The following is a 24246-nucleotide window of genomic DNA, read 5'->3' as shown; positions in this document are numbered from 1 at the left end:
GGTACGACGGACGAACAGACGCACAGACCAGAAAACATAATGCCTCTCCACTATGTACATGTCGTAGGTGGGGCATAAGAAAAATGTTAATCAGAATAGTTGACTCCATACCTGAGGTTTTGAATCCCTGATTCCAGCTACATACTCTTTTAGGTAGCTTGGTGTTCTCAAAGATTGTAAAGGTGTTCTCCAGTGTATAGGAACTAGATGTCTCATAGGAAAAATAAACAACCACATTTAACAGATAATAACCTTCTGTATGTAGATCCTCTATGTTATATCTGAAATAAAGGATTTATGTGAACATCAAAGATTTCAAAGTTCTATCAAGTATGTTTCTTTTTTCTACTGCTTTTTGGTCAGGTTGTTGTCTGACATATTCCCCATTTCCATTCTCAATTTTATTGACAAAAGTACTATTATTTTGGACTGGCCCATTAATTTTCTGTTGCACCTTGGACACTATAAACTCATTTAATAAAACAATTTGAAATTAATCTGTCAATGTCCCATTTGAATTTTTTGTTTACTCATTATATAGGTCACAAATTGTCAGACAGATGATAGTCCAAAAGTAAAATCATTGATATATACTACATCATTTCTATCTACAGGGGTGAAACAATTGGTCTATAGCCTATCTAATTATCAAGATCCTCTTTGCACTTTAAAAGATATATGATTTATTAGGATGAAAGTGCTAGTTTAACAGTGATCATTGGAAACAAAACCATGATGAGCCACCAATATAGGTAATAACAATACTTGGTCTGAAATTCATCAAGGTGGCAGTGAATGAAATGAATTATATGTTGTTTGAAGAAGATGAACATAGTGAAGGGTGGTTGAGAAAATGAACAATCAAATGTTAGCTTGTCCAGTAATATCTAAGACATTACTGGACCAAATATCCAGTAAATGCCACCAAACCTTGGGATGAACTGGAACACAGTCCACAGCAACTTCACAGAGTTCAACAATAAGATATTCCAGATTCACCTTTTGAAAGCTTATGAGTTAATTATCACTGGGTTTGAACCTACATGAGCAAAAAGACAGGTGCAACGTGTGGAGCAGAATTTGCTTAACCCTCCTTGGGCACCCGAGGTCACTCTCAGTTTTTTGTGCGGTTTGTGTAGCTCAGTCTTTAGTTTTTTATATTGTGTTTTGTATACAGTACATTTCCTGTAAATGAACTCTTTATGAAATGTTAAATTAATTGACACACCAAGGTTTTATTTTATTCCCCAAACATAAACAACCTATCAAATTATAAGCCATGTATCTTTGGTATATCAATCTGTTTTTCAAGAACTGTTCAATCATTATATTACAAATACTTACTTGAGACGGACAATTCCTTGTAAATTGTAGAAATGATCCTCTCCTACAAATAGAAAAGATGGAACATGAAATATGAAGTCACAACAAATGTTAACTCTGAAATTAAACAGTATATGGAATTATTCTCACAAAAAAAGATATTAAAACATCTATCATGTTTTTTTATATTCTGTTGAATACATTTCTAAAGAAAATCTTGCTTGCTATTTTTTCCCATATTTCCCTATTTTAAGCCTTAGGCTTAAATTAAAATATTGTTTGTTTGCCCTTTTATTTTTCCGTTCCTACAAAAAATCTTATATTTGTATTTCCCGCTCAAAACTTTTTTACCAGAATCCTCGGGTTTTATCTTTCCCGTATAAGGTCTAGTCCATTTGATATCATGTGATCGTTTGACATGAACACTTGCATTTAGAGTTTCAAAGCATTTGTTTGAAATCGATGTTGAAAGCTTTGAAATCATGATATGACGAACGTTACTCTGTGTCTTTTTATTTGAAGAGTAGGGTTCATTCAAAAAAAAGTTCTTCCAATACAAAATTATCAACATGTGTACAAAATATTTTGTAAACGGACGTTGTATCCTATGTAGGAATGGCCTTTTGTGATCCGTTGATCAGGATGATTATGTTAACAATGCCTTCAACCAGCATTGATATATTATTTATATCTGACATGAATCAAACGTCTGTATAAAAGTGGTAAATATTTGGCAATCAAATCTCCAAGTTTTTCCATACAGATCATTTATAAATGCGATGTAAAATACGTGACAATTGAGTTTCAAGTCTTGTATCATTTTTAATGGAAACCCAGGCACACACGAAAGTTTTAACACTCTAGGGACTTTTTCTACTGGTCATGTATGTCTGCCCGGACATATTTTACCAGGACAAAGTTATCTCTTACAGAAAACCTATAGGGTGAGGTAAGCGTACAAGGTACGTAGTACAGAATATTAGTGCAAGTTAAAACTCTTAAAAGTTCCAGGCATATAAACGTTGAAAATATGCCGCACAGCCCTATATTTTGATATTTGATATATGAATTAATTTCACATTCTACAGGATAATTTTTTTTCAATACTTCCTGGGACTTTATACTAATAGTCCCAGAAACTTATTAGCAAAAGCATAATTAAACAAAAGCAATACAGACAAAAATGACGTCATGCAGATTTTGTATCTATAAGATAAATTATTATACCTACCTGCCTACCCATGAAAAAAAATGTACCGAGCTATGTTATTTTTTGAGAAAGATAAATAAAATATTTTACCTACCTAGCTACCTACCCTGTTTCTAAACATATGGTCGGAAAAGGGCAAACAAACAATATTTTAATTTAGGCCTTATTATTATTATTGTTTTAAACATTATCACTTTTTTTTGTGTTTTTAAAATATATTTTAAAATAATACTTCTTGTTTTGTACAAATACAGTCATGGTTAAGACCTTTTCTTGAATAAGCCATTTATGGATTAGGAAGGGCAACACTAACTCTGAAGTTTTCTTTATTTTTGCAACAATATATATGTTTTGAATAACTTTCAATGAATGGAACCAACTTGTCATGGGCTTATGCTTGAATAAAAATAGCATATTATACTTACCCTTTTTTTATTCAAAAATATATAAGCAAGCAAAAACAAAATCGTGTCAGGGCTTTAAATTCTAATTTTGCAGAAACCTTAGTCACATAGGGTTGTTAAAATAATAGGCTTTTCACTGTATTTCTTGTATTTCAGTTTACAATACACCTTTTTGCTATTTGGAAATCAGTGCCCTTTGACCAGAGAATCTTTTGACGTTATACAACAATCACTTTTCCATTATTACCTTAGATTTTTTCTATTGTGACCTAAAAATTTGACAGGAACCTATGTAATGGCAGACAAAGTGTATAACTACCAATTTCTCTTTCAACGAATCCTTAATATATGTCATAAGTGACAGTTTTCAATACTATGTTTTTGATAGGTAAACTTCTTTTGAGTGCCTGTTGAGTGTTGAACACCTCTAATAAGGGAAATTCTCCATGAATCAGAAAAGTAGATTGGTCTGGTCTACTACACTGAGATTTAAATAAATGCAGGGTTAAGTTGAGAAGGCTTCAACAAATTTCAAAATATTTTGGGTTATCTGTATTCATATATTTCAATAATTAACTTACCATATTCAAAATCACTCAGTGTTCTGTTGTATCTAGCTCTCTCTATACTGATACTGAGTCTGTTTGAACAAGGATCCAGTAGAAGAGAGAACTCAATTGACCTCTGAATCAAATCATTTTCTATACAGCCTTGAACACCTGTACACATAGTAGTTATGTGGCCATTGACTTTGTCTGATAAAGTTGGCAATGTTAAGTTAGCAGCACAATCTGAAAAAAGAAAGAAATAGTTTATATACTTTATAATTATTATGAAATCTGTAGAATTTAAACCAAACATTTACAACACTTACAAAGCTTTGGACTTCATTTGGTTGAAAGGCTTGCTATGTGGCATGAAACATGTTCGAAGACATGGGAACATCTGGGATATTCAGAAATGGCAGATAAACAAAAAGTTGCATGTCTTAATGACTTAATGTGCTTATCATGACCCACTTGCAATGAATGAAAGGTCGAAATACTTCAAAATTAAAGTATGTCTAAAAATTGTGATTTTTTTTTTAACAAATACTGAGTTTTTTTCCAAAATCAATTTGTCCATTTTAACATTGAAACTAGAGGCTCTCAAGAGCCTGTATCGCTCACCTGATTCTACTTGGGTTTTTGAAATCATATAAAAAAATATAAAATTTGGCTAAATTAGTGACAACACAACCTCATTTATAAGGAAAGGAACATGTTTAATTTCATTCAAAAGTCCCCCACTGGCGGCCATCTTGGATGACGGATCAACACTTGGTCAGCACCTCATAAGGAACATTCATGCCATGTTTGGTTTTATTCCATTCAGTGGTTCTCTAAAAGAAGTCATTTGTATGCATTTCCCATAGGGTCCTATGTTAAACTAAGTCCCCTGCTGGCGGCCATCTTGGATGATGGATTGGCTACAAAGTAACAACACTTGGTCAGCACCTCATAAGGAACATTCATACAATGTTTGGTTTTATTCCATTCAGTGGTTCTCTAAAAGAAGTCATTTGTATGCATTTCCCATAGGGTCCTATGTTAAACTAAGTCCCTCGCTGGCGTCAATCTTGGATAATGGATCGGCTACAAAGTAACAACACTTGGTCAGCACCACATTAGGAACATTCATGCCATGTTTGATTTCATTCCATTCAGTGGTTCTCTAAAAGAAGTCACTTGTATGCATTTCCCTCAGGGTCCTATGTTAAACTAAGTCCCACGCTGGCGGCCATCTTGGATGATGGATCAGCTACAAAGTAACAACACTTGGTCAGCACCACATAAGGAACATTCATGCCATGTTTGGTTTCATTCCATTCAGTGGTTCACTAGAAGAAGTGATTTGTATGCATTTCCAATAGGGTCCTATGTTAAACTAAGTCCCCCGCTGGCGGCCTTCTTGGATAATGGATCAGCTACAAAGTAACAACACTTGGTCAGCACTCCATAAGGAACATTCATGCTATGTTTGGTTTCATTCCATTTAGTGGTTCTCTAGAAGAAGTCATTTGTATGCATTTTCCATAGGGTCCTATGTTAAACTAAGTCCCCCGCTGGCGGCCATCTTGGATGATGGATCGGCTACAAAGTAACAACACTTGGTCAGCATCCCATAAGGAACATTCATGCTATGTTTGGTTTTATTCCATTCAGTGGTTCTCTAAAAAAAGTCATTTGTATGCATTTCCCATAGGGTCCTATGTTAAACTAAGTCCCCGGCTGGCGGCCATCTTGGATGATGGATCAGCAACAAAGTAACAACACTTGGTCAGCACCTCATAAGGAACATTCATGCCAGTTTGGTTTCATTCCATTCAGTGGTTCTCTAAAAGAAGTCATTTGTATGCATTTCCCATAGGGTCCTATGTTAAACTAAGTCCCCCGCTGGCGGCCATCTTGGATGATGGATCGGCTACAAAGTAACAACACTTGGTCAGCACCCCATAAGGAACATTCATGCTATGTTTGGTTTTATTCCATTCAGTGGTTCTCTAAAAGAAGTCATTTGTATGCATTTCCCATAGGGTCCTATGTTAAACTAAGTCCCCGGCTGGCGGCCATCTTTGATGATGGATCGGCTACAAAGTAACAACACTTGGTCAGCACCACATAAGGAACATTCATGCCATGTTTGGTTTCATTCCATTCAGTGGTTCACTAGAAGAAGTCATTTGTATGCATTTCCCATAGGGTCCTATGTTAAACTAAGTCCCCGGCTGGCGGCCATCTTGGATAATGGATCAGCTACAAAGTAACAACACTTGGTCAGCACTCCATAAGGAACATTCATGCTATGTTTGGTTTCATTCCATTTAGTGGTTCTCTAGAAGAAGTCATTTGTATGCATTTCCCATAGGGTCCTATGTTAAACTAAGTCCCCCGCTGGCGGCCATATTGGATGATGGATTGGCTACAAATAACAACACTTGGTCAGCACCCCATAAGGATAATTCATGCTATGTTTGATTTTATTCCATTCAGTGGTTCTCTAAAAGAAGTCATTTGTATGCATTTCCCATAGGGTCCTATGTTAAACTAAGTCCCCGGCTGGCGGCCATCTTGGATGATGGATCGGCAACAAAGTAACAACACTTGGTCAGCACCTCATAAGGAACATTCATGCCATGTTTGGTTTCATTCCATTCAATGGTTCTCTAAAAGAAGTCATTTGTATGCATTTCCCATAGCGTCCTATGTTAAACTAAGTCCCCCGCTGGCGGCCATCTTGGATGATGGATCGGCTACAAAGTAACAACACTTGGTCAGCACCTCATAAGGAACATTCATGCCATGTTTGGTTCCATTCCATTCAGTGGTTCTCTAGAAGAAGTTCAAAATGTAAATTGTTAACGACGACGACGCCGGATGACGACAACGGACGACGGACGCCAAGTGGTGAGAAAAGCTCACTTGGCCCTTCGTGCCAGGTGAGCTAAAAATATGCACATAAGAGATAATATGTGCAATCACTGTTCAAAATTTTATAAAGGTCCTACCAAACGTTTGGTGTTTTCACCATTACAAAATTTGTTGACTTACAGACAGACAGAAAGATGAAAAGGTAGATTGAGAAGACAGATGTTTGGAGGGACAACGCGAAAACTACAGCAATCTAGTATCAATATATATTAGTTATTCATATAAAGTATTTTGTTCGTACATGCAGGATGTTTAGTTGTAATTTCAACCAGATATTAGTAAGACAATTTGCAAATCAATGATAACTAAGAAGTTTGACATCTTCAGTAGGAACTCATTACTTAATATTCTAATGCAACAATGTCTGTAACATCCATTTTGATTGGATAACGTCACTTGCATCAATTGACAATTGATGTTATGGGACTTACATGCAAGCGCAGACGACATATGACAATTTTTAAATACATATTTTAACATTGTTTTCTGTCAGTTTCATTAGAATGGAGATAACAATATTGTATTTTAAGTTCTGACGGCATTAATTGGGGATTTGATGGTCGCAAATACCAGTTTACTGTCTAAGCTAAAGTGTCATCAGTAAACTTAATTTGCTACAATCAATTCCCCAATTGATGCCGTCGGAGCTTAAATTACAATTCAGTTATCTCCTATGTGTAAGACTAACTATTGTTTACAATCAAAGAAAACTAGTAAAACTCTGGCACTGCAAGCTGATGCTCATTGAACTACAAATTAATATTAAGAAATCATTTTTGAAGGTTTCAAAATAAACTAAAGTATTCTTGAAAGATACAAATCATTATTTACTATAATTACTGATTTTTCACTAATATAAATGTGTTACAATGTTTTCATCTAAAAAGCAAATTAAAAAAAATAGTCAATTTTTAGTGTTGAACATGAATTGTTGTCCCTAAAATAGAGTTCTCCCCCTTTCTAATCTCTTTAATTTTCATCTGTATAATGTCCATTCCAATCAAATAAGTGAGACTCAAGTTATCCTCATAAACCGTTTGTTTTAGTCACAAGGATAAAAAAAGAGTACCACACTGCCAACTTTTCAAATTTCCAAGAGGGAGGTTTAGGGCTCGAGAACCAAATGCTTCTCTTATGTATGTTGTTATAAGTGTTTTCATTCTAAAATAATATTGTTTGAATGAGTATGAATATGCTCAAATACCTTTTTTAACTCATTTGAATGCCTCTTTTGAGGTGTTCAGTTTATGTTAGTAAGAATTTCAAAATTCACATCAACACTTCTCATTGGGGAAATTCCCCACAAATGCATGTTTGGAGCTTAAAATAAAGAATCTTTACTTCTTGCCTTGGAAAGTAATGAAATAACTTTAATTAAATTTGTTTTTCTTCAAATTTTTCACATGCACAATAATGACAGATGTTTTGGTTGTAACTGGTGATCACATCCAAAATGACACAATAACTAGTATCATTCATCAACATAAAGATGTTCTTAAAAACATATGCAGTCTCTGTAAAATTGTTTTTTCAGAAAGCATTTAAAAAAGTCTTAAATCAAGTACAAATTCATCTTTTCTTTTTTTTTTCAAAATGTGATATGAAACTCGATACATATACCTTTTACTGGTGTAATGAATACCTAACATATATTCTAGTGTTAAACATGCAATGACATCATTTTGAAACAGTGTAGCAGGAATTCTAAAAGTATAATATAGCTAAACTGCGTAGTTCACATCAAAGTTCCAAAAAGCTCAACATGATGTATTTCCAAATGTTGGTGTTTAGTACCTGTCTGTTGTTGATTTCAATGCTTGCCAAAGAAGTGGAAAGTGGATCATGCCCAAAACTTGGTAAGTTTCCATATTTACATTAGAAAAAATAACCTGCATATGTTAACAAATTATTTTGTTAGTATTCGTTCAATTTCAAGAAAAACTAACTATTTAAACTGTAATGATTGAAAAGGAAAGTAGGAAAATCAAAAGTGAACACAGCAATCAAATCAAAACTAATAGACATCAGAAGATAAACATACAGTCTTCAACAAGAATGTGTCCTCAGTACACGAATGCCCCACTCGCACTATCATTTTCTATGTTCAGTGGACCGTGAAATTGGGGTAAAATCTCTAATTTGGCATTAAAATTAGAAAGATCATATCATAGGGAACATGTGTACCAAGTTTGAAGTCGATTGGACTTCAACTTTATCAAAAACTACCTCGACCAAAAACTTTAACCTGAAGCGGGACAGACGGACGAACGAATGAACGGACGAACGGACGAACGGACGGACGAACGGACGCACAGACCAGAAAACATAATGCCCCTCTACTATCGTAGGTGGGGCATAAAAATAAAAAGTTATCTTTACAATTTTTCAAAATTTAACCCATGCCGAGTCTAGAGGGGCAGAAGGTCCATTTTGGGAATGAGGATTTGTGATGTCTAATTGTGATGACACAGGGAATATCAGTTAAATCTTCAGTAATTCAGATTTGATTTTATCATGATGCAGGATCAGACACATTAGTTTATTGTAAGTTCAGGATTTGCCATTTAATTCAATGTGAATCCAGAATCAGCCATCATATAACCCCTACCCCACTATAGTCTCTAAATAAATCAAATTTTAATTTAAACTTTTATTTTCAGAAAACAAGATATTTGACAACTTAGTGGATATGATGGTTGCCATTAAATCTGGATCTCAAATATCAGGTAAATAGTTTAATTAATTTAATTTCAATATAATTTAATTATTAGTCAACATTTCTAATTTATATGAATACTTAAGGTTGAAGGGGGGGGGGGGGGGGGGGTTCTATACAAATATATCATGCTTACAAGGGGTATTTGCCAAAAATACCGGTTGAGAGGTACAAATTTCCAGAGCCGTTAGGCGAGGGAAATTCGATTACCTCGAAACCGGTATTTTTGGCAAATACCCCTTGTAAGCATGATATAATTGTTTAATTCCACCGAATGTTTCACCTCAGAAAGTTTATTATATTCAGGTATCATATGAAATTTTAACTTGAATGTATAATTTTTGTATACACTGCAGCTGTGCTATTTGCGAAGTCAAATTGTATTGACTGTATGAACATTTCTTATCATTTTTTTATGTACAGTCACTGACTTTATATATATCTCCCTTTTTATGATAATAAGCTGGTGCTCGGCTTACTACTTCACTTTGTTCATCAGTTTCATTGAAGCGTAATACAAGTGGATTCCAGTTTTATGTGACCAGTTGACAATGCGTTTTCATTGAGTTTTAATTATGACGTCATTCCGGGAATTTTTACGTCATTCGGTCCAAATTCAATAATTATGCTTTTTATCCTTAATATTTCATCTGGAACCATATATTTAGAATGACCATGAATTTGTCATATTAGAATAGAAATAATTCATTGAGTTATTTTTAGACATGGTATTCCCCATCTACCATGGTATTTGCTAGGGTATTTCCCATCTGCCATGGTATTTGCTAGCAAATACCCCGGCACATGGAATTCCCTAATGGCAAATACCCCGGCAGAGAAAAGAAAATCTCAATATATAGAAATTGGTGAAAAATACCATGTTTCTCATCCAATCAAAATACAGCTTTATTACATAAGGTGGAATTAAAACCAAAATCCATAGTTTTTTAATGAATTGTCAAAAGTAGTATTTATGTCATGCTTTTTTTTCAATATATAATAAAAAAGTCTCTAAATAAATCAAAGTTTAATTTGAACTTTCATTTTCAGAAAACAAGATAGTTGACAAGTTGGTGGATATGATGGCTGCCATTAAGTCTGGATCTCAAATATCAGGTAAATAGCTGATTTCATTATAATTTCAGTTTTATTATTAGTCAATATCTCTATGTATACATGGTATACTTAAGGTAGATGGGGGAGGGGGGGGGGGACTAAAAATCTATGGATTTTTTTAACCATTTGTCAAAATATAGTTTATATATTATGCTTTTTTCAAAAAATGTAATAAAAAGTATGGATTACCAAGCTTTTTTTCATGCTATGGGGTGTGCAAAATTGTCAGATTTTGTAAAAGATTATGCATGGAAAACCAATTATGTGGGATAAAAAGAATAATAAAGAATTTAAAGAAATGTAAGAAGATAGCTCTAATATCATGCTTTCAGATCAGAAACAGAAAAAAAATTCAGTCACCAGATTCCTTTACTTGCTTTACAATAAAATGGGCAAATCAAAACACATTCTATTATAAAAATTACTTTATATGAGAAATCTCCGCTTATATCTGAGTTACCTATCTTCATGATGCAAATTTAAACAAGAGGCTCTCAAGAGCCTGAATCGCTCACCTGAATTTTTTTGGTTTAATCTCTCATCAATGATTATTTTGGCTTTTCAATTTATTTAAATGTTCTTTGAATCGTCCTATTTTCTTCAAAAGCAAAAAAAAATCATTTTCTCCTATGTTCTATTTTAGCCATAGGAGCTATGTTTCTTGACATACAAGGAAATGAAATATAAAATTTATACTAGATACTCTGAAACTCTGAAACTCATTTAGCCTAAGTTTGGCTGAAATTGATACAGCAGTTTCATAAGAGAAGATTTTTTAAAGTAAGTCAACATGGTGAACAAATTGTGAAAAAAGTCTTTAAAGGGCAATAACTCCTAAAGAGGTCAATTGACAATTTTGGTCAAATTGACTTATTTGTAGATCTTACTTTGCTGATCATATTTGCTGTTAACAGTTTATCTTTATCTATAATAATATTCAAGATAATGACCAAAAACTGCAAAATTTCCTTAAAATTACCAATTAAGTGGCAGCAACCCAACAATTGGATGTTTGATTCATCTGAAAATTTCACGGCTGATAGATATTGACCTAATGAACATTTTTACTCCATGTCAGATTTGCTCTTAATGCTTTCGTTTTTGAGATATAAGCCAAAAACTGCATTTGACCCCTATGTTCTATTTTAAGTAACGGCGGCCATGTTTTTTGACGGATCAAAAATCAAAGCACACACTTTGTGCAGGATAATCTAAGGAACAACCATGCTAAGTTTTAACCAAATCCATTCAGTAGTTTCAGAGGAGAAGATTTTTTAAAGTTAGCAAATATGATGAACAAATTGTGAAAAATTGTTATTAAAGGACAATAACCCCTTAAGGGGTCAATTGACAATTTTGGTCAAATTGACTTATTTGTAGATCTTACTTTGCTGATCTTTTTTGCTGTTTACAGTTTATCTTTATCTATAATAATATTCAAGATAATGACCAAAAACTGCAAAATTTCCTTAAAATTACCAATTAAGTGGCAGCAACCCAACAATGGTTTGTTTGATTCATCTGAAAATTTCAGGGCTGATAGATCTTGACCTAATGAACATTTTTACTCCATGTCAGATTTGCTCTAAATGCTTTTGTTTTTGAGATATAAGCCAAAAACTGCATTTGACCCCTATGTTCTATTTTAAGTAACGGCGGCCATGTTTTTTGACGGATCAAAAATCAAAGCACACACTTTGTGCAGGATAATCTAAGGAACAATCATGCTAAGTTTTAACCAAATCCATTCAGTAGTTTCAGAGGAGAAGATTTTTTAAAGTTGGCAAATATGATGAACAAATTGTGAAAAATTGTCATTAAAGGACAATAACCCCTTAAGGGGTCAATTGACAATTTTGGTCATATTAACTTATTTGTAGATCTTACTTTGCTGATCTTTTTTGCTGTTTACAGTTTATCTTTATCTATAATAATATTCAAGATAATGACCAAAAACTGCAAAATTTCCTTAAAATTACCAATTAAGTGGCAGCAACCCAACAATGGTTTGTTTGATTCATCTGAAAATTTCAGGGCTGATAGATCTTGACCTAATGAACATTTTTACCCCATGTCAGATTTGCTCTAAATGCTTTCGTTTTTGAGATATAAGCCAAAAACTGCATTTGACCCCTATGTTCTATTTTAAGTAACGGCGGCCATGTTTTTTGACGGATCAAAAATCGAAGCGCACATTTTGTGCAGGATATACTAAGGAACAATCATGTTAAGTTTCATTCAAATCCATTCAGTAGTTTCAGAGGAGAAGATGTTTGAAAAATTGTTAACGACGACAGACAACGACGACGACGACGACGACGACGACGACGGACGCCAAGTGATGAGAAAAGCTCACATGGCCTTTTAGGCCAGGTGAGCTAAAAAAGGTAAACCAAACCGAAAATAGTTCTTTTTGCAAACTAGAGCAGTAAGTATGATAAAATACATCATTTTCTATATCAATATGAAAAGTCTTGCGCAAGAATTACATTATACTCATGAAATTTGCACATTTCATTTAAGATCTATAACGATTGCTTGTTATCTGCTTTTTCAAATCTAAGATGGAAGAAGAATCCCCAGCCATCGTACCTAATGTGCAAGGGCTGTATAGCCAGTCAAGGTCGTTAAAAACTTCCATTTGTTGTTGCCATCTTAATAAGGCGACCATGCAAGGGCTGTATAGCCAGTCAAGGTCATTTCAAACTTCCATTTGTTGAGCTATCTTAAACAGAATACTGTAATGTTCCATCACAAATACAGAAATGGATTCCAGGCTCAATCCACTGATTTAAAATGTTTTAAAAGAGTTCACTAAGTAAGAATTGGTTTGCAAGACCTTCAAAACAATATAATTTTCCTAATTTACAACCGTTTCATCTTTTTAGGGAGAAGAAATGAAAAAGACAGACCTGCTTTCACAGCAACACTGAAAAGCCACTTAACTCTTTCTAGAGGTAATACAATTAAATATGACAGGGTAATTTTGAACCAAGGAAGAGGATATAGTCCAAAGACAGGAATATTTACAGCAACAAAGACAGGACTTTATCTTATTTCTGCAACAGTCATGTCTAATCGTGGTGGTTATTTAGACGCTTACATCAGTAAAAATGGAGCAAACCTCATGAACCTGCATGGCCCAATGCTTCATGATGCAACTGAAACTGCCACTCCTGTGCTAAACCTTGAGAAAGGAGATAAAGTTTCAGTGAGAAGCATGGGTTCATATAAAACCTATGGTAACAACTATTCCTATTTCTCAGCAGTTTATATTGCTTAGTTAGTAAAATGAGAAATGAAATAAATAAAAGTGATAGTCCTTCCTTCTGTATTTTTTATTTTATAAAGTCTTTCCACTTTTCATGGGAAGACCTTTTATATTTGTTCCAACATTCATTTATCCACTTCTGAGATGTTTTTTTGTTTTATTTCAAGACACATTTTAATAAAAGGATTTTTGGCCCATGACATAGGGATTAAAGTATCACCATTAACACTGCCTAGTTGAAAACCTACTCTAGGATTTATCTCCCAACACTTTCTTTTTCTTGTTGTTTTTATTCTTTTGTAACCATACAGGAAATTATTTGTTTTGTTCCAATTTGTTTGTTTTACCTAAAGGATGCTTCAGTCAAATGAGACAAAATTGATCCAATGACATCTTATGTAGTTCTTGAACCGTTGAGAGAAAGGTGAGGTCAAGGTCATGTTCTTGATTTTGACCTTCACATGTTATTTTTATTCCACAGATACTGCAATAAAAGGTTTTTGTAAAAAAATTGGTTAAAATATGTTGCAACTTTGATGCATTTGAGTCTAAGTGTTTCTATGATCTTTTATGGGAATTTTAAGCTTTGGATGTCAAATATTTTGGCCACGAGCATCAGTGAAGAGACATGTATTGTTGAAATGCCCATCTGGTGAGGGAAAATTGGTATCATTAATGTTATTACTACCACTGGGTCAATGCCTCTGCTAGTGGACTGTTAGTCCCAGAGGGTATCACCAGCCCAGTAGCCAGTTTTTCGGTACTGGCATGAACATACAGATTTTTTGTGTTATTAAAATTTTCTGTTACAAAATGATAGAAATTATTATAAATGAAGGAATGTATCTCCCTCATGCAAAGCTTATAGCTCTTCATCTTTTATATAAGCTTTGGATTTCAAATATTTTGGCCACAAGCATCACGGAAGAGACATGTGCATCTGGTGCAGGAAAATTAGAAACCGTTAATGTTATTAACTCATATATATTTGAAATCAGTATAACATCTCCATCATACATGTAAAAGATCTGGGTTGTTGTGATTTTATGTCCTTGAAATTGAGGTCAAGGTCGCAGGACTATATAAAATCAAGATTTTGACAATTTTTATAACTTCTTGCTGGTTCATGATAAATCAATTACATTTCTTGCTTTAGGTTGGAAGTGAGATTATCTAAATCAAAATAACTTATTTTTGCACTCAATCAATGTAAAAGTACTAAGAAACCATATATTTCTTTAAATACTTAGATTACAAGCTCTCATTTGACACCAGAAGTGGTTAGTGCATCGGACTACTAACACAAATGTACCCGGTTTGATCCCCGTATCAGGGGACAAAATTTCAGGGACTGAATTTTGGGATCTCCCTTGACACCATTTGTGAGTATGGTCTTGAGAAAAAATGATAGTCCATCGGAAGGGGATGATAAATGGCTGACCTGTGTTAAGAGAGAGCCATATCGCTTGCATGTAAAAGATACCCTTTTAGATTTCAAAAAAGACAGGCTAATGCAGCTATAAGGCAGCACTCACACACGCAAAGTGGAAAGGGATAAATAAAAGTTGCAATAACTTGTTTCCCAATCCACTATAAATAAATATTTTTAAACTAAACTACCAGAAGTGGACAATTTTCTCCTCTTTAAACATATGAAATACATAGAAACCATAAATTATAGGAATCGGTGTAAAGGAGAAAATATCAGAAACTTACAATCCCTCCATACAACTATATAGTTGACCTATTACTTATAGTTTAAGCAGGGATTCAAATTAGCAGTATTCCAAGGTCTGGGACCTTCCACATTTGCAATCAGACTTTTGTTTTGGTTACTAGCTACCCCTGAAGGACCTTTGATTTGAAAAAAAAATTACTTTCCTGACCTTTTTACTAAAATTTTCAAAGAAACGATCTCAAAATTTATTTTCATCTTTACTATTCATGGCAGCGATGTTCATTTTGTTCCACTGCTAGCTTTATACTGAGAATCGCTGACAAGTAATGTGTAAATCAGAGTAAAATCGTAAATGACAGACAAACAACATAGAAAAACAATGGATGCCTAAACCTAAAATGAAGACAATTACAATACCAGATAAGGGTAATTCTGGGTTTGCCAATCAAATAAAATAAAAAAATAAATAATTACAGGCAGGTGACAAAATACATCTTTGATGATGAAATGATAACACTAGAATTGAAAAACAAAAGATATATGGTAATGGAAGAAAAAGCAAGAAATATTTTAGACAGAAACTCAAAATTCAATACAATGGGATTGTAATTTTCTTTATCATTAATAAATGTTGATATTATATGTAGATGTTTTTAAAGTGTAAACATATTATTTCAATTCCAAGGGGTCATTTCTTCCCAATTTTGAAGGGCCAGTAAAAAGCTGGAAGTTTATTGCTTTATTTTCACTAATAGTGCAACTAGATATGATACACTTAAACAGCTTTGAAATGGAACTGCTACTTTAATTGTATACTCAGATTAAACAATATAAAAAAAGAGATACATATAGTCCTTTAAATCATAGTAAAAAAAACAACATTGTAGCAAGATAATTGTATAATTAGTAATTAATTTCCAATCGTTGAGACAACACACCCACTGAAAGTGACACCCTCCCCAATACCAAAAAAAATAAAATATTTTCGGAATTCATAATATACAAGACAGTTACATCTATTATTGTATAGCAATATAATATTTCCAACAGATTTTAACCAAAAGTTAGTGTGCAATAAATTCTAATATTGCACTGGTGCAATAAATCTTCAAAATTCATGACGTCATCAATGACAAAATCTTAGTTTAAACCAATTTTTACTTTCAAATATTATATTGCTATATAATAAAAGTGTTATTGCATGAATATTGGGGAATATTGTCCCTCGTAGAACATATATTGCACTCGCAAGCTTGTGCAATATAAAATTCTACTCGGGACAATATTCCCCAATATTCATGCAATAACCCTATATTATTAAACATGTGACACTGAAAATGAAACAAGCTAACATAAAACCAAAAGCACATTAGTTTTGTATCTTACTGAGTTATGAAATATTTCAAGTAAAAGTAGGACCTGGAAATTTGGTTGTTGACCTTTAAGTATGGAGTGTCAAAGGACCTTCCAGTACCAAATGTTAATTTGAAACCCTGTTAAGACAAGAGTGCACACGCTGAAATGTCTCGCCTTCTTTAATAATCATTGATATTATGTTGATAGTCCTAAATATAAAGCTTTATTACTACTGTCACATAAACTCAACATTAACCAAGAAAACTAAACATTGATCAATGAACCATGAAAATGAGGTCAAGGTCAGGCAGACATGTACAGCTAACAATTCTTTCATACAACAAATACAGTTGACCTATTGCTTATAAATTAAGAAAAACAGACCAAAACACAAATACTTAACACTTAGGAATGAACCGTGAAAATGAGGTCAAGGTCAAATAAAACCTGCACAACTGACATAAAGATCATAAAATATTTCTATACACCAAATATAGTAGACCTATTGCATATAGTATAAGAAAAACAGACCAAAACACAAAAGCTTAACTATAACCACTAAATCATGAAAATGAGGTCAAGGTCAGATGACACCTGCCAGTTGGACATGTGCACCTTACAGTCCTTCCATACACCGAATATACTAGACCTATTGCTTATAGTATCTGAGATATGGACTTGACTACCAAAACTTAACCTTGTTCACTGATCCATGATATGAGGTTGAGGTCAAGTTAAAACTGTGTGACGGGCATGAGGACCTTGCAAGGTACACACATACCAAATATAGTTATCATATTACTCATAATAAGAAAGAAATTATAATTACAAAAAATCTTGATTTTTTTTTTCAAATAGTCACTGAACCATGAAAATGAGGTCAAGGACAATGGACATGTGACAGCAAAATACTTTGTAACATAAGGCATCTATATACAAAGTATGAAGCATCCAGGTCTTCCACCTTCTAAAATCTAAAGCTTTTTAAAAAGAAGTTAGTTAACGCCACTGCCACGTCCACCACAGGATCAATATACCTATGTCAAGCTTTCTGCAACAAAAGTGACAAGCTTGACAAAATTGAGAGGGAACTTAGTATGTGAATATACATATACAATTCACCAAAATTTTCATGCAAATTGATCAAATCATTTTCTTTTGTTCAATTTACTTTGTGATTCAATCAAATGTTCATTTTAAGAACTTTTTGAACAATATTTCTATTACTGCAAAATACCATAAAATGTCTTTAAAAGGTTCTACAGCACATTTTCCCATTGACTTTATTCCTCAGAGAAAGATCTGAAGCTTTATAGGTTTGAAAAGTTGATGCTATGAAATAAGATAATCATTTGTTTTATACCTTGTGTCCATGATTGATTGTTAGACAGGTCACCAGTTCTGTTACACATTTCATCCTGCATGAATGGAGCCAGGTTGGTATCTTCCATAAACTGTAGTAACAAGTTTGGTGTCAAAGGATCAGTAGGTCCGTGGTTTCTGTTTAACAAATACGCATTCAGTGAAAAACCTGAAATATTTTTCTAAAATTAAACACTTTTTCAAATTTTCAAAACTTTATGAAAATTAACAATCTTATATCAATCAAGGGGCAAGCACACATACCTAAATGCTCATCAGACCTCAAAATCAATAGGCTTTTTTCTCTCATTATATATAATCATATTTCCAAGTTAAGTTGCAATTAGATATATTATAGTATTTGACTTTTCATCTGATTTTGAATCCAAAATAGTATTTTGATAAACTTGAAAAGAACTTATACCCAAGCTACTTATTTTTTTTTCGAAAAATTGGCCCTTTTCTTTTGACATTGAAGGTAAAATCACAAAAATTTTAACTATACAATAAATCACTAAACAGTAGCAGGTATATAGTCTCCGTCACGTAAAATTGGCACCATGTTTTTTGTAAAAAAAAAAAAAAATATCAGCCACGTTTACTCAAGATGATGTTTTTCATTTAGTGGAAGTAAAATCCTGTCCAAATATCCACTACTGTCCTACCTTTTATTGTGTTTGCACTGTATAATCCTGACCTTCACATTTTTCAAGATTATTTACATTGTAAAACCGCCATCTTGGTTTCTATGAGGATCCCTTTTTCCATAACATTCGTTACTCTCCGGTAATATCATTGTCATTGATGATACAATTTCCAGCGCTTTTTACGTAAAGATGACGAAAAGCTCTGAGAGACAAGAAAATGGAGAGCACGTGGAACTCCACGACAACACTTCCGGTAATAACAATGTTGGATTCCACCATACAAACTAATCTTGGATTATGTGAAGGTCAGGATTATACAGTGCAAAAACAATAAAAGGTAGGACAGTAGTGGATATTTGGACAGGATTTTAGTTCCGCTAATTGAAAAACATGATCTTTAGTAAACACGGTCGATATTTTAGAAAATTTTGACAAAAAACATGGTGCCAATTTTACGTGACGGCGACTATAATATAATCTATTCCATTTGTTTATCAATCAACAAAATGAGCAACTATTTTTTCAAACATCTAATACTTTCTAATCAAAACCATGAAAGATATATTACTACATATATAAATACTAACCAGATATATGGAAGTCTGAGCTCCAATCACATTGCTTCTTAGATAGAAGGGCTTTGTCCATAAGTATGTTGGCTGCTTCAACTGGTCCAGCGGATTCATAGGATAATGTCAGATTCATAGAAACCAAGAACTGTCTGGACTCGTATAGATTCTCTATGATAAAGCTGTAAAAAAAAAGATAAAATTGAGAACGGAAATGGGGAATTTGTCAAAGAGACAACAACCCGACCAAATAAAAAACAACAGCAGAGGGTCACCAACAGGTCTTCAATGTAGGGAGAAATTCCCGCACCCAGAGGCGTCCTTCAGCTGGCCCCTAAACAAATATATACTAGTCCAATGAAAATGAACGCCATACTAATTTCCAAATTGTACACAAGAAACTAAAATTAAAATAATACAAGACTAACAAAGGCCAGAGGCTCCTGACTGACTAATGTCGATTCATAGAAACCAAGAACTGTCTGGACTCGTATAGATTCTTTATGCTAAAGCTGTAAGAAAAAGATATATGTAAGGATAATGACGATTCATAGAAAACCAAGAACTGTCTGGACTCGTATAGATTCTCTATGCTAAAGCTGTAAGAAAAAGATATATATAGGATAATGACGATTCATAGAAACCAAGAACTGTCTGGACTCATATAGATTCTCTATGCTAAAGCTGCAAGAAAAAGATATATATAGGATAATGACGATTCATAGAAACCAAGAACTGTCTGGACTGGTATAGATTCTCTATGACAAAGCTGTAAGAAAAAGATATATATAGGATAATGTCGATTCATAGAAACCAAGAACTGTCTGGCGTCATATTGATTCTCTATGCTAAAGCTGTAAGAAAAAAATATATATAGGATAATGTCGATTCATAGAAAAACTGTCTGGCTTCATATATATTCTCTATGACAAAGCTGTAGGTAAAAGTATCTATTTTATTATATATATATTCACTTGTGTTATCACTGTCTATCAAGAAAGTATCATTAATCATTTGATTTTTGTTATTTCACTGGTCAAGATCAATTGGAGGGTTAACTGCCTTAACTGCTGAAGCAAAACTAGTCTAACTCTGCCACATACATCATTGTCTTTATTTATATGTGAGTGTACATGTGTTTGTTTTATAGAGAAATTGATTGGAATGACAGATCCTATATAATATGTTAATATTATTTACAATTTTTTAAGACTCAGAACAATTTAGTGCAAAGTATGTTGTTTATTAGATGAGTGTTTGTTGGTCTCTTGATGTCTTTTGATTTTATGTGATTACTTAAATATCACAATTGAACATCTACTGCAACATATAAAAAGAGAAAAAAATAGCATTTTATAAATCAACTCATAATTTTGCAATTATAAAACAGAAGGGTCTTATGAAAGAAATATTGCATGGAACTCTTTGAGCATATTTCTATATCCTACCCTAGGGGCTTTAACGATTGTATGATGGTCAAATGATTATACTCAGTCTTACTTTTTTAATTATGCTTTACTGCATTTAGTGAACAAAAATAAGTCAATACTTACTCCATAGTCAACAAACCAAACAAGTCCATACTTTGTACAACTCCTGTAAATTGAGGAAGACATTGTTAGTTTTACTGTTTGATTCAGCCAGATATATATATATCTTCAATATCAAATTTCAAAATCTTACAATTAATATAAAGAAGAAAGAACAAGTTTACTATAAGAAGGAAAAACCCCTGAAATAACAATTTCATTAGAAAGAATAGGGTCCTGAAAAAATAAGCTTATATTCCATTTCCATTAATGATTAATTTATAAAATGGTATTAAGGTGCCACATGTGGAGCAGGATCTGTTTACCCTTCCAGAGCACATGACTTCACCCCCAGTTTTTGGTGGGGTTTGTGTTGCTTAGTATTTAGTTTTCTATGTTGTTTGTACTAATTGTTTGTCTGATGTTTTTTTTTTCTTTTTTAGCCAGGCGTTGTTAGTTTATTTTCGAGTTCACGAGTTTGAATGTCCCTCTGGTATCTTTTGTCTCTCTCTTATATGCAGTAACATACTTTTCATGTAAATATCACTACAGGAGATAGCCTGAATTTCCTAATTCATATTTCTAATTTGTAGTACACAATAGAAAATATTTGATTATCTACTTTTCATAACATTCACCTTTCCCAATACAAAAATAAAATAAAAATGAAAAGAATTATTGAAATATTAATGTTAAAAAAACTGATCCCAAACTAGAACTTACCCCACTGGTAGTCATAGAAGGGAACTTTGAACTCAAGTTTTTCAATCCTGACAGACAGTTCAAAGTTACACGAGTCAATTCCAAGCTCTGTTTCCATTGGTGTACCCAGGAGGCCAACTTCATGACAACATCTGATAAAACTACAAGTGGCAGGTATGTAACACTTCATTATATCAGATGGTAAGTCCTCCAAGTTAGAGGCTGAACATTCTGTAATGTAGAAAGTATGTTTATCATTGAATCTTATCAAACTTTTAACATTTAAGCCAATCTGCTGCAGAATAGGGTTACCATCAGGCAACAAACAATCTTGAAAATGAGCTTGTTGAGTTGACATTTCAATGGAACATGCAACTCTGTACTGCTTATTTGTTTATTTGTTTAACTGTGGTTGGAAGTTCTCTCTGGCACTCCATTTTCCTCCACCAATAAAATCTTACTACGGTACCACAAAATTGACAATAGTGCTAAAGCTGGTGTAAAACAATCAATAAATCTAAGTACATTTACATTACCAAAAATTTAAAAACCACTATTTTCTTAAAAAAAACTATATGGTAAAACAGGGATATGTCATTCAATCACAAACTTTAACGATTGTTGATGTTCATGCACAAAGTCTTAATTCTGTCATGTACTGCAGTGGAGACAAAAACACATAATTTTATGCATAAAACCTACCATCTTTCCATCCATTGATAGCTCCTGTGTATGGTGAATTGTATCCTTGACACGGTGTATCTTCCTGATAAGGTCCAACATATAGAGCCTCTGTCAGTCTGGCTATGTCTACAGGGAACAGCTGGGCATCAGATGTAATGTTCATCTCATTTCTCCACCCAGACTCAGAGAAATCTGTAAAATAGTCATTATAGATTCCAAATATTTGGGTTTAATTTCTTGAAATCAGTCAACTTTGCTTCTCAATCAGAAAAAAAATCTATATTTCCTTATTTACTATAATTCCTTTTCTCTTTTGGCCAGCATTAAAACTATAAACAAGTCCAATATGCAAACTACATGATGATTTGAAATAATATTTTGAAACAATTATAATATATCACAGATATGCAGGCAGAACATTATATTTCTTGACATTTTTTTACATTCATAATCATGTAACAAATAAAATATACAAGACTTGAAGACATATTTTGTAGACATCTTTTAAATATTGAAAAAGAAGGCATGTTTATCTCTAGATGTCCTATAGTTTAATAATATCTTTATTAAAGTTTCAAAATCGTTCACCTATTTTCCACATCTCTTTTAATTCATGAAATCAGATAAATACAACATTTGACAATTCCTAGATGACAATTGCTGGTTGATTAAGGTCCAGTGGCAAATATTTTATGAATGTTCAGGAAGAGAACCAATCAGATCCTAGAAATGAGTAATATTCACTTACTTGGATCTCTGAAGCCTGTTTTCCATTGACACGGCTTTTTATGCAAAACAGAACTATGGAAAATCATTGATTCTAATTCACATGGTGCTGATGACTCGTAGCAAATACTGATATTCATGTCAACAAGGTACTGGAATTCATTGGTCAGATCATATATCATGTAACTGAAATATTGTTTGATAATATGAACTATGGCAAGCTACAAAGTCATAATATATCTTAAAATAACATTACTATTGTCGCAAGAAAAGAACTGAAACAAAAGTGCATGTTATATTGAAGTTGTTTAATATTTAATAGGCATCTAATACATAGTTAGTAAATTGGCTCTGTAGGAAATCTTGCATTGGGATATGAGGACATTTTTAATATGCATCAAATATGACTTTAGAGAAAAGGTCTGATTAAAATATTTCTCTTTTTAACAATTACAGAATTCTATTTGAAGTCTGTGTTTATATATGCTAGTTATTTTGATATAGAAATCCAAAAGTCACTTAGGTTATAAGAAGTAATTTCTTTTTAATTTTTTTTTATTTCTTATCATCATACTCACTCTACTCTTACAACATTTTCCATGTAGAACTTCTGTAAACTTCCTGTAAAAGATTAAAACATTATATAGACCACACAAACAAGATTTATTTTAAAATACATTCATTTTTTACTGGAAACACTTCAATTTACACTTAAAGTCATATGAAAAAAGAGACAGGTAAAAAATAATGTTAATTCAATTCTTGCCCCAATGCATACATCTATCATAAACTTAGTCTTCTGTGCATGATTTTATAATTTTTTTCGCATAAACTTCGTGTAATCGTCAATTTATTTTCAATCGGTCAGTGTGGTTGTTAAAATATGGCAGGTTATTAAAGTTTGTGTTTTGAAGCCTAATTTTAACAATTGTCACCAGTTTGAAAACAATCAACAAAGAAGGATGGATATTGAGCACGTGTTTAACATGTACAATCAGATAACAGTTTATTTCAGTGACAGATCCATGCGTATTGCGATCACTGGATTTTTACGAGAAGGTTCACGCTAAGGTCACTTTGCATACGGAAAATATGTCGGCGAATTGCTCCCTGAAAGCAACCAATTAAACAAAATGTGGACAAATTAAAGAATTTTCTACAGAAAAAAATATTTTATTTAATGTATGTAGATGTTTTTTGACAAAGTTTTTTATTTCCATTTGGAAACTGATTTAACTTACCAAAGTCAAAGTCAAACAAACTTCTGTTGTACTCCAAATAATCAATGGTGAGAGACAAACTTTGGTCACATGGGTTCAGTAGAAGGTGCACATCAATGTTACGATTCAATTCCTCTGTGTACACACAACACTTGACACCAGTACAACTACTGGTCACTTGGCATGTTACATTGTCATGGAGCATTGGCTTGTCGACAGTCAATGGACAACCTGTAACAAAAATTTAAAAACAAGATATAGCT

General features: G+C 33.1%; 2 protein-coding genes across 2 annotated transcripts in view; one reads left to right on the top strand and one right to left on the bottom strand.

Moving 5' to 3' along the window:
* LOC139500339 (uncharacterized) overlaps window positions 1–24246 on the bottom strand; it is a 52220-nt gene that overhangs the window by 2302 nt on the left and 25672 nt on the right. Inside the window, exons 16-26 of the mRNA XM_071289080.1 lie at window positions 24005–24214; window positions 23342–23384; window positions 22786–22949; window positions 22056–22229; window positions 21375–21584; window positions 20676–20718; window positions 19141–19304; window positions 17908–18075; window positions 3519–3728; window positions 1345–1387; window positions 112–281 (exon numbers count right to left, since the gene is read on the bottom strand). Of these exons, the coding sequence (XP_071145181.1) occupies window positions 112–281; window positions 1345–1387; window positions 3519–3728; window positions 17908–18075; window positions 19141–19304; window positions 20676–20718; window positions 21375–21584; window positions 22056–22229; window positions 22786–22949; window positions 23342–23384; window positions 24005–24214 (1599 nt within the window). The remainder of the gene's footprint in view (window positions 1–111; window positions 282–1344; window positions 1388–3518; window positions 3729–17907; window positions 18076–19140; window positions 19305–20675; window positions 20719–21374; window positions 21585–22055; window positions 22230–22785; window positions 22950–23341; window positions 23385–24004; window positions 24215–24246) is intronic.
* Window positions 8125–13565, top strand: LOC139501285 (EMILIN-2-like). The gene is made up of 4 exons (XM_071290322.1): window positions 8125–8263; window positions 9068–9133; window positions 10174–10239; window positions 13128–13565. Exons 1-4 carry the CDS (start codon window positions 8170–8172, stop codon window positions 13520–13522), a joined length of 621 nt encoding a protein of 206 aa, XP_071146423.1. The 5' UTR covers window positions 8125–8169; the 3' UTR covers window positions 13523–13565.

Source organism: Mytilus edulis, chromosome 13, assembly GCF_963676685.1.
Source record: "Mytilus edulis chromosome 13, xbMytEdul2.2, whole genome shotgun sequence".
In the NCBI taxonomy this organism is placed as follows: Eukaryota; Metazoa; Mollusca; class Bivalvia; order Mytilida; family Mytilidae; genus Mytilus; species Mytilus edulis.
The sequence above is the reverse complement of the archived record's forward strand: the minus strand, read 5'-3'. Positions and strand labels throughout refer to the sequence as shown.

Coding starts and splice junctions, on each gene's coding strand:
- LOC139501285 (XM_071290322.1), top strand. CDS start 8,170: ATGATGTATTTCCAAATGTTGGTGTTTAGTACCTGTCTGTTGTTGATT. Junction 9,134..10,173: donor ATCTGGATCTCAAATATCAG/GTAAATAGTTTA, acceptor TTTCATTTTCAG/AAAACAAGATAGTTGACAAG. Junction 10,240..13,127: donor GTCTGGATCTCAAATATCAG/GTAAATAGCTGA, acceptor TCATCTTTTTAG/GGAGAAGAAATGAAAAAGAC.